We start from the raw sequence: 14,435 nt of genomic DNA, 5'->3' as shown, positions 1-14,435 counted from the left end.
TGTGTTTTGCTGCAGAACTGTGTGTGAGAAATGAAATAGCCTTCACTTTGGAGTTTAATGTATGTTGGCCTGTAGTCTCTAACTAACATTTTCTTCGCCTCAGATTCCAGTATCCCACAACTGATGAACTAGCTGAAATGCTCCCTGCTGTTCTCACACACCTGAGGCAAGTATACACACCTAGTGACCCTGATTTATCAGAGCAATTACTGCAAGTGGTGAAACACCCTTTCCCCAATACTTCCCTAGAAAAGGAGACACGTATACTTAAATTGCAGTGGATAAACGGTTTGCCAGGTAATTTTTAATAATATCCCACATGAGAATACTCATAATAATCGATTATTCTTTACTGCTATAACTAGTAGAATATAAAATGGTATACTTGGTGTGTTGGAAGGGGGTGTATAATACAGCTGATGTAGTAGATGGTGCAGGTATTGAGGAGGTTCTCCTTTTGAACTCTTTCAGTCTCAAAAGCATAATTGGTATTGGAGTTGGAGCTGGTGCTTTCATTCTCAGCCGGTTTGCAGTAAGTGCTATTTGTCTTTGAATATTTCTTAAAAATAGAGTCAGTCTGAGCTCTGTTCTTGGGGCTGCCCATTTGTAAAGTTAATACAGTCATATGAAATACTGGCAAGATCAAACTGCTTAAATTATGGGTATTCCCAGTCCCTTTGGAGGGAGAAGGTTCGCCCTTAAATTTAAACAGTTAATTCAGAGTGAACACTACTGTATTCAGCAGAGCTCCCAGCTGTCTTCTGGAAAGAGCTCTGTCATTATTGTTCAGTGCCAGTCAAAGCTGGTGGCCTTCCCATATTTTCTGTTCCCTGAGCTAAATGAAGGGAGTCTGTCAGTATTAGCTCAAATGTTGTGATTCATGTGTGTTATGATTTTAAGAAATTGTGTCATTTAGATTAATCATTCATACTATTTAAAGCACAAATATTTTTAGTTTTCAAAGACAGAATCTTCCTCTCCTCTTCCACTCTCTTTTTTTAGTTGAATCACCCTGACATGGTGGAAGGTCTCGTGCTTATTAACGTTGACCCGTGTGCAAAAGGATGGATGGACTGGGCAGCATCCAAGGTGTGACTTTTGTGACTTTTCCAGTACATGGATAATAATACTAACCTACCTTTATGGGATCATGAAAATAGCATGTGAAACTGCACTTTCCTTTCTTTGCATTTTGTTTCATGATGCCTGAAGGAAGAGGTATAGCACAAAGCAGTGTTCTCATTGCACATACTGCACATACTGAACTGCATGTTGGATAACAATGAGAAAGTATGAAAAATCCTTGACTGTAAAACTAATATTTGACCAAGCAATCTATAAGCACAATACATGATTTCTATATATAACTTCTAAAGTGGCAGTGCATGTACATATCAAAAACTGGGAGAGAGCCCAAAGTGACGAGACCAAAAATAGATGGGTGGTCATGCATATTGATCGTAGTGGCATAGACTTATATGGGAATTGATGTCTTGTGCCTGAGTCAAAAATGGTGGGAAAAATAGAGGATGGAACCCTTGTTTGCCAGACTTTTGCTGTTCTTCCTTAGCTTGTGGTGTATGTTTATTTACAACATTTATATATTTCCTATCTGCGCAATCAGGGCTATCAAGGCACCCTGTAGAATTCAGCCAAATGGCAATCTTACACTTGAATTGTGTATTAATAAATGTAAGCTGGTGACTTCAAATCATGTTTCTGTATTCCAGAATTGAAGACCTTTTAAGATTGTATTCCCTACTTGCCTCAAAAAAATGACCTTGTATAACTTACCTTGTCTTGTTTTGAGTATGTGACTGAGCTGATGTGACACAGCAGATCCCAAGCTGGTATTAGGAAGATCCCATTCTCCACTTGACCATGAAAATCACTGGGTGATCTTGGACAAGTCATTCTTGGTCTAACCTACCTCATAGGTTGGGTACGCAGATAAAATGGAGATGGAGGGAATGTTGTGAACTGTCCTGATGTTTTTGGAAGAAGGGTGAGATATAAAAATGTAATCATAGAAGAAATGTATTACAACTCCACCACTTTTGTGGTTTTGTTTCCAGTTTTCTGGGTGGACCACTAACATTGTGGACATTGTCCTGACTCACCTTTTTGGTCAGGTAAGTGAACTGCAAATTTTATATTGATTGATTTTTTTAGAACCAACATATTTAAAATGTGGTAGAGACTGTTCTTGATCCTTGTAGTCCTGACAAGAACAGAATCACAGTCTCCGTTTGGGGTTTTGGGGTAGCTTTTCCCTTTAGTCCAATAATGTGCAAGGGTCAGGTGGAAAGACAAAGTAGAGGTAAACATGAATATGTCCTCTGTATTGTTGAGTAGGAGTAGGAAATTATTTGCATATGGTGGCTTCATCTTTAACCCTGTTGTCTGCAGCATGTATATTGCTTTTCTTGCTTTGTGTATCATATGGTATCCCAACACTTTTAAAGAATGCTTTACAAACACAAACTTAACATAGCAACTGAGCAGGGCATTTGTCATTCTTCACCAGGAAGAACTTCAAGCTAATCTGGAGCTGATCCAGACATACCGACGTCATATAGCACAGGACATCAATCAGGAAAATCTTCAACTCTTCCTCACCTCCTACAATAGGTACTGGCTTTTTTTCATATGGAAACCAGTTTTCTTTCTTTTCCCCTTTTAAAAAAAATAACGTTGCTGTAGTAGTTGGTAAGAGCTGTGAAAAGAACCCTGTATGTTGAGCATCTGCTACAAAATGCTGATTGTGTTATACTTTGTGGGAAGCAGTCTCCTATAAGATACTTCAGGGGAGTGGTCCTGACAAATCCCCCTCACCTCAGCTGTGTTTGTCTTATGATGTTGGTGTAGGTGTTTCAGGCCTTTTTAATTGGTTGCTTCAATCTTTTTCGGCTTTCCCAAAGAAGCCATGAAACTGCTGCTTAAAACAAGGACAACAAGCACACTTTATTCTATGAGCCAGCTTTTGGTTCTGTGGTCAGTAACTGGTAGAATACAAAACTGAGCCCGTCCCTCCCCCCACCCCCACCCCCCACCCCCCTTGTCTTAAGATACTACTAGTGGTATGCATCATTTTTTTCCAGTATGTTTTGGGTTCACGTTAAATAGACCCAGAAATTTCAGGAAAATCCCCCCAAAAGATTAATTCCCAAACCAGTAGGGGGAAGGGAGTTTTCCAGGTTTTTTTGAAAATTCAAAAATTATCTGGTCTGTTAAGCCTGAAAAATTTCACACTGCCTGTGAACTCCATGTGGGTTTTGGAGGTGGCAGGCAGTGCAAAGTTGAACATTAAGTTCTGCTGGGCCAAGCCCAGCATTCAACTGTGCTCCACTTATCACCTCTGAGCCTATGAGGACTTTGGAGGTGGCAACACAGAGGTGAATGCTGTGCTTGGACCACATGGACTTTGGTGGGGGTGGCAGTGCAGAGATGAATGCTGGGTTAGGCCAAGTCCAGTATTCAGTTTTGTACCACCTGCTGCCTCCAAGACCCATCACACAGGTAAGTGAAGAGAGGGGATTTCCTCCAGTCTTTTCTCTTTTTTTAAATGGTGGCCTAAAAATGCCCCAAAATTCAGCATTATTTGGGATCCACATTTTGGCATCATTTAAATCACTGCCCCTTTTTGCAGAACAGCTCCCCACCTCCTAAAACTCCCAAGGCATTTTTTGAGAGTTTTTTGGTTCGACTTGGTTGAATGCACACCCCTAATAGCTACCATTCCTTTAGTGTAATGCAATCAGTCAATCTTTATTACAGTCATGGACCAGCATGAAATAAATAAAAAATGACTAAAAGATGAAAAAAATTAATTTAAATATAGATCTTAAAAAATGTACTGATAATAAGAAATTGGAAATATCAAAAATATGGAAACATAAAACAGTAATATAAAAGCATAAGTATTAAAATGGGGGAAAGTTTTAACACTATTAAAAGGTCTATAAAACTATTTGAAAAGAGGAGCAATAAAATTGGTAAATAAAAAGCAATAACTATTAGATCATTGATCCTGCTTAGTTTACACAAACCATCCTGTGACATCTCAATAGCTGCTACACGAAAACTGGCAATATTGTATGTTATGTCAGGATTAGTATCTGTAAGCAGTAAGAAAATAAAAAAAATTCTGTGCAACCTGGAAATCTTACAGCAATGATGAAATATAATACATATATTTTTGTAATACTGGCAATGGAAAAACACATGTTCTGTTGTTTCAATGTGCCCAGATCCAAAGAGACATTTTCTGTCCTGATGAGGAGTCTTTCTATATCAGCGGTTCTCAACCTCTGCATCAGTGTTCTCCATCTGCAAAATGGATAAATGTTAGGGTTAGGGGTCACCGCAACATGAGAAACTGTATTAAAGGGTCGCGGCATTAGGAAGGTTGAGAACCACTATTCTATATCAACGTTCCAGGACAGCTGAAGGGAGATCCTGGCTTCATGCCAGAGTAAAAGCCCTTTATTGTTTAGGTACTTAGGTATGCCATAAGAGAGATAGAGTACCTATTAGATTCACCAGCAATGAAGGTTGGAGGCTTGGCTAGATCCAATTAGCGCTCTATATTTGTCACATGCTATTTAATGGCTTCTTTGGTCTGTTCATAGCTCAAGCGTGATGTCATTCCAGACTCAGATCTGCTGTCCTATTTATTTGTCTTGACTGTGTCAATGTTAAATCCAAGCATAAAAGTTGTACTGTTTTGCATATCATATAGAAGGCCTTAGTACCACCCACCTTCTTCTTAGTGTTTTACAGTAGCTCTGCTTTGTTCTCTAGCCGGAGAGATCTGGACATTGAGAGGCCCGTCTTAGGTGTGAATGAAAATACAGCAAAAACACTCAAGTAAGTTGCTATCTATAATTTTTTTTTATAACAGACTGCCTCTCTCCCTATGCCATACTGTGATATTTTGCCACTGGCGTAATGCCCATTGGGCAAGGTGGGCAGCTGCCCAGGGCATCACCTTGTGGGGGGCATCAAAATGCTGGGTTCGTTTTTGGGTATTTTAGTGGTTTTCCATTTTTGGCCTGCAGGGGCGCAGTTCTTAGGCTAGCGGCACCAGAATTTCAGCGTATCATCAGGAGACTGTCCTTATGCTATCCGCCAAGTTTGGTGAGGTTTGGTTCAGGGAGTCCAAAGTTATGGACTCCCAAAGGGGGTGCCCCTATCCCCCATTGTTTCCAATGGGAGATAATAGGAGATGGGGGCTACAGTTTTGAGGGTCCATAACTTTGGCCCCCCTGAACCAAACTGCACCAAACTTGGGGGGTGTCATTAGGGCAGTCTCCTGATGAGACCTGAAAGTTTTGAGACTGTGTCTTCAGAAATGTGCCCCCCCCCCCCACAGCCTGCAACCCCCATTGACAGCAATGCAGAAAACTCAATGCAGAACAAAGATTCTTGGGCAAATTTCTAGGATGTTCCTGCAGGGGGTGCATTTTTGGATGTATTGGCACCAAAATGTCAGGGTATCATCTGGAGACTATCATGATAGCACCCCCCAAGTTTGGTGTAGTTTGGTTCAGGGGGTCCAAAGTTATGGACCCTCAAAGGGTAGCTTCCATTGGAAACTCCCTTTGGGAGTCCATAACTTTGGACTCCTCGAACCAAACCTTACCAAACTTGGGGAGTAGCATAAGGACAGTCTACTGATGATATGCTGAAATTTTGGTGCTGATATGTCTAAAAATGCACCCCCTGCAGGCACCAATGTCCTGGTGCAAAAAAAATTGGTCGTGGTGGAGTGGCGGCCAAAAGGGGGGGGGGGGGCATCCAACTCAGGTTTTGCCCAGGGCTACAGTTTGCCCAGGGCTGCTTCGTTACGCCCCTGTATTTTGCTCATTGGAGCAGAGTCTTTTAGCAAGTGCCAATTTGCAAATGGGCCAAATCAACAATGGGCCAAATCAAAGAGCCCCTTGGGGATTGGGCGGTCTATAAATTTAAATAATAAATAAACAAACAAACAACTGCCCGTACATGAACTTTCTCCTTCGTGGTCCACAGCTTATGGAAGGGCCTGCCTGAAGGAAGTTTGGAAGTTTCCCACTCCCCTGGTTTTCCTTAAATTATGCAAAACTGAATTATTCAAGAGGGCTTTTCTACATAGGACATAAGTTGCACTGTTGGTTCACAAAGTTACTTGGATAAATTATTAGAGACTGTCATTTTTGCTAATCAGGATTCATAACCAGCAGAAGATTGTTCGATGGGGATGTGTCTGCTTCAGCAAAGTTTAATAATATGCTGTGGTTTTCATCCAGGTGTCCTGCCTTATTAGTGGTTGGAGACAGCTCACCAGCAGTGGAAGCTGTGGTAAGTGTGCTTAGTCATTTTGCTCTGAATTCACTCCCCGTCATCTTGTTGATTTCTTGCAATGGCATGGTGGAACTCTTAAAATTCATGTGGCCAGTTGAATAACATATAACAAGAGAGCAGGGTGCTTCTGTTAATGAGCATTCTATGAATATAGAATTCTGTCCACTGTGAATAAATGAATGATTTGTTATACTTGTTTGACAAATCCAAACAAATTAAGATGAAGTCAGGGAGAAACTCTGTGCACGGTGTATATTTGGACAGGTCTGAATGCATGCATCAGGTCAACTGAGTGGGGTGGAAGGGACGTGTTAGTGGGTAGGATTCATGACGGAGCCTTCTGATATTGTGAAAGCAATGTATTATTGAATGATTTTTTCTGTTCCCTCTCAGTTCTCATTCGATCTTTGGCTTCCCTTAAAAATATAAATAGACAAAAGTTGCATTAATTTTTTTTATTAAGGCCAGTTCACAAGGCTTTAATATTTTTAACATTTAGCTCTTTTGTGGCTTATTAGCTGTTATTAAATTAAGTGAGTCTTCTCTGCTTGGTTTCTGTGGACACTGTAATAACCAATGAAATTTTGAATTTCCACCCTCACTATCAACTCTGTTTATTCAGTAGTTGTTTAATGTCATCTGTCCCTGCTGGGCATTTTAGAGCCTTTTCTTCAGTATTCATTTATCAAAGTTTTAACTTGCCATTATTTCAAGGAACTCAGAGCAGCATACATAGCATTATATCCTATTGCGATGGAGACAGCAACTCTGTGGAATAGATTAAAGGAGAATGACACGCACAATGTAACTAAGCAGATATTTCTGTCCTTGTCTCCCCAATCCAAATGGAGCATTAGCCACTGTATAGCACTGATCTGATGTGTGCACCTTTCCCGGCCTAAATGCAAGTTTGTGTGTGTTTCACTCCTTCTTGGAACCCAACAGTTAATCACGTCAACAATTACATAATTCCCCAGAGAAATTCATGGTCTTATCTGTGAGGTACTGCAAGAGGTGTTTGGTGCTTATCAAGGCAGTAATTGTTACATTTGTATTTTAATCACCAAATCCTCCCCTTGTAGACTGAGTTCTTTATTCCAGTGTGCTGCTGCTATGCACTAGTTTTACTTTCAACACTCCATCCTCTTGGACCCTTGGCAAAGACTCCTAATTATAGGCTATATCTTCAGGTACACAATAGAGGGGAAAATGAAATCTGTGTGTGTGTGTGTATTTTGCAGGTTGAGTGCAATTCACGGCTGGATCCAGCAAACACAACATTTTTGAAGGTAACAAACACACTGCTGTGAGCAACTGTGCTAAACTTTAGAGAGATCTCTGTGTAGCTATCCCAGAGGTCTCTAGGAATATATTTCCTTTTGCCATGCTGCAGTACAAGAGAAGGGAATTAAGAGATTGTTCTGGTTGTTGTTATTTTTAAATTAAATTAGAGTTTTAAATTAAAAGGCAGAGAATGCATTGCCATAAGTGTATTTCAGAAATACATTTCTTCCCCTTCCAAATCCCTCGACCAGAAATCAGGATTAACCAACTACAGTAGGTTTTATTTTGGCTTAGACTTCTTTAGCAATGGGTAATACTTTAACTTCTCCTGTGATGGCTTCATTTCTCTGGAAAAATCTGGGTACAAAGCTATGCATGCTAAGAAATATAGAGATCACATATGGCATAAAACTGCCTGTTGCAGAAGTTTTCCCATTTTGTCTATGGGGCTGCTATTAATTTATTATTCATTTGTAGTTTAGACATAGTTTTTAGCCAGGTATCAAAATGACTGGTTTCAACTCCATTCTTTCAGATGGCAGACTGTGGAGGGTTGCCTCAGGTCGTTCAGGTGAGATCTTGGCTATGTCTGCATTCGGTACAGTTGAGGGTACAAACCTGACTTTCCTTAATTTTAAGTCTTGCTTGTATTTTCCAGCCTGGAAAATTGACTGAGGCATTCAAGTACTTTGTGCAAGGAATGGGCTACAGTAAGTACTGACAATACTGTATTTTTTAAAAAAAGCTTATGTAATCTTAACTGTTACGCTGTGCTCTTGATGATGAGATTTGTAAGTTAAGAAGTTTGTTGGCCAGTGTGGTTCATACGTACTACTGAATTGGAGGAGTCCTTGCCTATATTGTAGACAATATATTGTATTGCGTATAGCTAGGTTGACATAATTTGCCCTAGTGGCAGCCAGAAAAATTGCAGAGACCCAAGCTATGGCTGCAATGCATGCCATAGGTCATGGCAAAGGCTAACCTAGCAACCATGTCTCAGTTTAGGATTTCTTATTCCAGGCACCACAGTTTTGGGTTATTAATGTACTGACCTGACCATCCAGCAGGGTAGTGAGAAATTTCCTTAAATAGGCCTGACTTCTGCTCTCTTCTGAAAACTCAGCTATAATCCTTTACTCCTGGTACAGCTGCTGTATGCTTCCAGATACTTTACCTATGGTTGAGGAATCCACTTGTGTCTCCCTTATACATGGTTTCTGACATGAAAAATTGCTTTTTGGGTGAAGAGAAGAACCACATCATGTGAACAGAATTTTTCACATGCCATTGACAGTACTAGCAGATGATCCTGAAAGGGATGCAGTTCATCAACCCGGAAGCCAAAGGGCTGAAAATATGTGCTTGGTGCTCAAGCTGCTTTCATAGCCCTGCACAAGTTGAGACTCGCTAACTGTGTTTTCCATTCCCTCTCTTACCTTTTGCTTCCAGTCCCTTATGTGCAGCTCAGCCACCTCAGCGCTGAGTCAGGTACCTTCAACTTTGTGTCTGGCTTGGCTGAGTTTACCTCCCCGCACTGCATTACTCTGACTGCTTACAGCATGGCCTGGCAACTTTCTGTATTCTAGGCCATTCTATTTTTACACCTCTTGCACTCTGACTTTGTTTGTTGCATTTGTATTTGGTTGGCTGTTGCATGGTTTGCAGCTCATGAATGATTCAGGAGTAATGCTTACGGTTTTTGGTTTTCCTAAATGGGATTGTGAGGAATCCCTGATGGATTGAGCAAGCGAACATCATGCTTGCTGAAAGCTGTAGGCAGTTGTCCATGTTGGGCCTTCAGCATCCTGCTTTTGAACCTATTCAGACATTTCATTGTCACATTTAAGAGCGGAACTACATGTTATGGAGAGCCATGGGGTTCCCAAGCTGCATTTTTCTTTTAAGGCAAATCAGTGGCTGGGGAGATGCTGGCAGGGTAATGTGGTTTAACCACCCTCTCCTCTACCTGCTGATTCTCCCTTACAAATGCCATAACATTGGCATTAACTAGGCAAACACAGGTCACGGGTACCTATGTTTGCTAGAGTAACACATTCTAAGTGAATGCTTCTTATAATTAGAAATGCTGCATTTGTTTCTCAGGAGCATTTATCTTCTTCTGTTCTTACAGCAAAAAGGGCACCTGTTGTAGTAGCTTGTGAACTGCTTTAATTTTGCCCATTGTTGCCTCTCTCTTTGTAGTGCCATCTGCTAGCATGACCAGGCTGATCCGTTCCCGGACCCACTCTTCTTCAAGCGTAGGCTCTGGCGAGAACGCTCCGACAAGATCTCAGACCAGCAAACCAGGAGAGGCACTAACTGGAATGCCTGAAGCAGCTGATATTCGTGACTCTCCTCAGACTATGGAAGTATCCTGCTAAGCAAGCACTGCTCGTGTGCATTCAGACAACCCCTTCCTTTATTCCGAACCCACCCAGAATCAGTGTTCACTGAGACAAGTGGAATTAACAGTTTTTTCTAACTTGTGCCTGCCCGTTGTAGTTGCCATCTTCTCACCTGTTTGTTGAACATTGCTTTGGGTTCTTTTTAAACTGGCTACAGAAACATTAACTGCTAACATTCCATTGGTGCTAGAGGAGAGAATTGCTGTATATGCTAATGCCATCCTTTTCCCTTGCTTTTTGTGCTGTTAAAGCAGATGAAAGTGGTGGGCCTCGCCATTTTTTCCCTTTTAAGTAACCATTTCTGTGGCTTGTGCAGTTAAAATTGTTTTCTAGTTGTGCTTCTGCTGAAGGGTTAGGGCTCTTGGCTGCAGTTGTTGCAGTGTCTTTGAAGTGGAGATAAAGGGAAAAGTCAGTGTTTTGAAACATTTTCAGGAGTGGGGTTTCAATCCTGTCCTGTTAAACACAGAATGGACCCCAGCATATTGCATATTTAACCAACATACAGGAGAGTTTAGGTCTTACTACTGTATGGAAGAAACCAAAACCTCTCTCATCTGCAAGTGATCTCTCACCAAAGCTGGTGAGGCCATTTTTTTTAAGGGCAAGGCCTAATTCTCACTGATTATTGCATTATAATATAATATAAGGGTTTATATGCTACAGTTGTCTGAACTGCAGTATAGGAGCTGCAGGGATGAGGTTTTTAATTAGGATGGTTTTTGCAACCCCAAAGGAAATAGTACTTTCTATACTAGGATAAGTTTAGACCTAGTTTAAAACTGTAGTCTTCTGTTGCCATAACTGTGTAATTGCATAAATTGCTGTAATTAGATACAGGTGTTAGATAATCAGTCTGAAGCTGAACTGAAGAATCAGAAATATTTGTGCAAAGAGAATTCCTAGGATGCCCTGGGCAGTTTCTACCATCATAAATCTGTTGCTCTTTAAGCACACTTGTCTACAAAGATTGGTTATTATTGAATAAGATATATTCCGTGACCAACACAAACACATCTGAGGAAATTACATAATACAAGCTGTGTTCCTAAAGCATAGAGAGAGACTTCCAGTCAGATCCCAATGGCCATCCAGTAACCGCTGAAGATACTTTAAAATTTGAATAAAACAAATTGGAAAATATTTGTAACTATAGCATTGTGCAGAAGTACATCAAATTTACCATGCTTATTCTATTTCTATTTTACTGACAAAAGCTGGTGTTACAACTGTACTTTTCCACCTGAGAAGATTGCCAGGCTTCTCTGACAATCCTGTAGAAGGATAATAATGATCTCTGGTACTCAAGAATCTGTCTAGTGGAGACATCTTGGTTGCATTCACAATAAAAATTTAACTCCCTTGTGACCTGGTCAGTTTTGATTTAGGGATGCATCTTGAATGTAGCTTTGGATCAACTTCAGCTGCTTTTGTAACCTTTCCCCCAAACAGTTGTACTGCTGCAAGGGCGTTTTAAAATTAGGTCTGTGACTTGTTCTTCTTGCATTATAAAAGCTTCTTCTGCTTGTCCAAAGAATGGCAAAGGGAATGCATTGATGTACTGTGTACTGTAATATCCTGCTCTGTTTGAGGCCTATTTTTCATAGGCTGGTATACAACTTGATTGTCTGACCAATATGGTGTTCCTTGCAGAACTGTAAATGTTTGCCTTTGGGAGCTAGGCAGTTTCCAAAATGTTTTTTTGGAGTTAAAAATAAATTACTGTTTTGTTGTTCTGGGTGGATCACTGAAGTTGAGAAGAGCTTGATATGACAGGGGTCAAGAGAGAGAACTGCAGATGGGGTGGGGATATGGAGCTTATATTCTTGAAGTCGTGGCCGAATGTGTGCTGTTCCCTGTTGCACCCTACATGGCTCATGTGGGACCAACCATTCTCCTTGGAAACAATTATATTTGGATCTGATCTGTTTCAGGCAGGAGATAAGACTGGAACATTCTGTCTCAGAGTGAATTTGTATCGTTTAAATAAAACTGTTATTGAATCTTACTGTGACTGTTTTCCCCCCCTCCTTTGAGCAGAGTATTCAAAATCACACATGGAGCTTAAGACTGCAGAATTTCCACAGTACAGTATTTTTGACTTGTGATAGGCCCTTCCCACTGAGGGAGACTCACACAGCTTCTTATGATTTTGGGGAACTGAGTTTGCTTTGAATTAAGTTTTGTAGTGAGCAAGAAGAACATGGAGATCACTAAGGCAGGAGTTGTATGTAAATAGCAAAGATTTATTTATTTACAGGTTGTTTTAAAGAACAGATCAGTAGCACTGGTCTCCAGACAGTCAGAAGAGAAGCCTGGCTGAGGCAGATAAATTTTAGCTAGTTGTGGCTTCAGATGTAGTTCAAATTATCTTTAATGCTTGCAAGCTTCAACAGGCTTTTTGTTAAACGGCCATTAGGTTGGATCCTCACATACACACAGGACTCCACCCACACCAGCCTGCCCTTTTCCAAGAGTCAGACTAAATGGTACAAGGTCTGCTGATCACCAGAGACAGGCCTCACAGCAGAGCACTCAAACTAAACCACTCTGCCACACTACTTGGGAAGGCTACCCTTCAAATTGTTCTCCTGTTCTAATAGAACTAAGACTGCAGAACTCTGAAGAAAGGCATAAGTATTAAACATGGCATGTTGTACAATGCAAGAAATGTTGTTACTTATTTAAAACAATGCAGTGACAGCAAGATAAAAACACACAATAGCATATATTAGTAATATAGTCCACAGTTCCATTCTATCAAGATGTCTTCCTAATGTAGTCCTGCTCCTTTAAAAAATGCCCCACTAATAGTTGGGTCTCATTTTTGCTTCCAGTACTTGCCTTACCCAAGTACAGCACTCATTTCTTCTTTCCCTCCTCCCCTTTTCAGGTAATAGCTTGTCATTAAAGAATTTAGCTAGCCACTGGAAATCTTCAGTTATGCTATTCTTCTGCAGAAAAGGTCATTTTTAAATTCAGTGAAGATCAATTTTGATCAGTTGGATCTTGCACAAAATTTGAGCTTTTGCTCAAGCAAAGAAGAAATAAACAATAGGGGGTAGCCACTTATGCTAAGTTAAGCTTCGTACATCTCCACTTGTGTGTCTGCTTGCACCAAACATTGTGCAAAACGTTGTGCATGAAGAACTACGCCAAGTCTGTTTCCGTTTGGACAGCCCTGAATCCAAACTTTTAAAAAAAATGCCATGAACATAAAAGACATGTTAATCATACAGGTCTAAGGGTCACTATAAATGTTCTCCCTTCTTACTCATCAAAATTATTGAGCAGGGGCATTTCTATGATTGTCTGATTCCACTTGTCAACAAGTGCTGGTCGTCATTTCTGAAAAAGAGTATTACAGAGCTGGAAATGGTACAGAAAAGGGCAACCAACACAATTAAGGGATTGGAGCTCCTTTCACTGGAGAGTCTGGGACCTTCCAATATAGAAAAAGATGGCTATGGGTGGATATGGTTACCTTTGAATGCTGCCTGCGTAAATGGAGCCTCAGGTTTTAGAAAGGATAGCCCCTGAGTTCTAACCTCCAGCTCCACTCTTGCATTCACAGCTGCTACTGCATGCTTAGTTTTTGAGGCAGAAGTTCATGCCCACAAAGTCACACATTAGTTCTGCGCAGCACAGTAGGAGATGGCCATGCTGATAAAGTTATTTTTAGGCATCTGAGAGGCACACATTTTTAGTCATGTCATGGCCTTTAGTCACATGAAGCTTAATACAAACGAGGAAAGGGCTTGCAGGCAAACTATGTTGATTAAGTCTGAATGTGTGAGGATGCAGATATACATGTCCAGTCTATTTCAATCGCGGAGAAAGCAGAAGAGGGTCCCAGGCTAAGGGCCACAGGTACATGTGTGAAACCTGTACCACCCACCCACCCCGCCAGTCTGTGTTTCTCTATAGTCTGTTAACCACTTTCTCTTAACTGTACTTCAATCTAGAAGCCACCCTAGCTAAGAGAAGAGGAAGGCCTGCAGGGAGCTGAACAGAAAAGACTGACCATGCATTTTAGTTCCTGAAGGCCAACCCATGCCCCTTTCTATATGAGCAACATTTAAATACGGTGGGAGTGTATCTGTACTCAGTCTTAGGCAGGCTCACCACTTGGTTTTACCTCCCTGGAGGAGTGGGGCAGGTGTACCATGAGAAATTATTTTAACAGAACAATAAATCTATATCTGTGTTGCTGTATTCCCTTCTAAAGACAAAGGAGTTAATGCCCTATAGCCCCTGCCGACTTAATTAGATCAAGAACTAACAGAACCTCAATTGTGATCATTTACACAGACACAGATCTGGCCTTTGTGTAGGGAAATGTTGGCAGTTTGCTCTCAGCAGGTTTTAGTTGTTTAATTTTTACTTATTCCTAAAAATAGTTGC

General features: G+C 40.8%; 1 protein-coding gene across 3 annotated transcripts in view; it reads left to right on the top strand.

The window, feature by feature from the left end:
* The window catches only part of NDRG3 (NDRG family member 3), a 57,400-nt gene extending 45,361 nt beyond the window's left edge, over positions 1 to 12,039 (top strand). For 2 of the 3 annotated variants that reach the window (XM_048496909.1, XM_048496908.1), the window contains exons 6-17: positions 104 to 166; positions 472 to 532; positions 1,003 to 1,089; positions 2,076 to 2,132; positions 2,528 to 2,631; positions 4,804 to 4,869; positions 6,288 to 6,339; positions 7,584 to 7,631; positions 8,162 to 8,197; positions 8,285 to 8,336; positions 9,079 to 9,117; positions 9,832 to 12,039. In XM_048496909.1, coding sequence (XP_048352866.1) covers positions 104 to 166; positions 472 to 532; positions 1,003 to 1,089; positions 2,076 to 2,132; positions 2,528 to 2,631; positions 4,804 to 4,869; positions 6,288 to 6,339; positions 7,584 to 7,631; positions 8,162 to 8,197; positions 8,285 to 8,336; positions 9,079 to 9,117; positions 9,832 to 10,010 — 844 coding nt within the window. In that variant the 3' untranslated portion in view covers positions 10,011 to 12,039. The remainder of the gene's footprint in view (positions 1 to 103; positions 167 to 471; positions 533 to 1,002; positions 1,090 to 2,075; positions 2,133 to 2,527; positions 2,632 to 4,803; positions 4,870 to 6,287; positions 6,340 to 7,583; positions 7,632 to 8,161; positions 8,198 to 8,284; positions 8,337 to 9,078; positions 9,118 to 9,831) is intronic. The other variant, XM_048496910.1, reaches the window with a different exon arrangement.
* The last annotated feature ends 2,396 nt before the right edge of the window (positions 12,040 to 14,435 follow it).

Source organism: Sphaerodactylus townsendi, linkage group LG05 (assembly GCF_021028975.2).
Source record: "Sphaerodactylus townsendi isolate TG3544 linkage group LG05, MPM_Stown_v2.3, whole genome shotgun sequence".
Lineage (NCBI taxonomy): Eukaryota > Metazoa > Chordata > Lepidosauria > Squamata > Sphaerodactylidae > Sphaerodactylus > Sphaerodactylus townsendi.
This window is presented reverse-complemented; position numbering and strand designations above follow the sequence as displayed.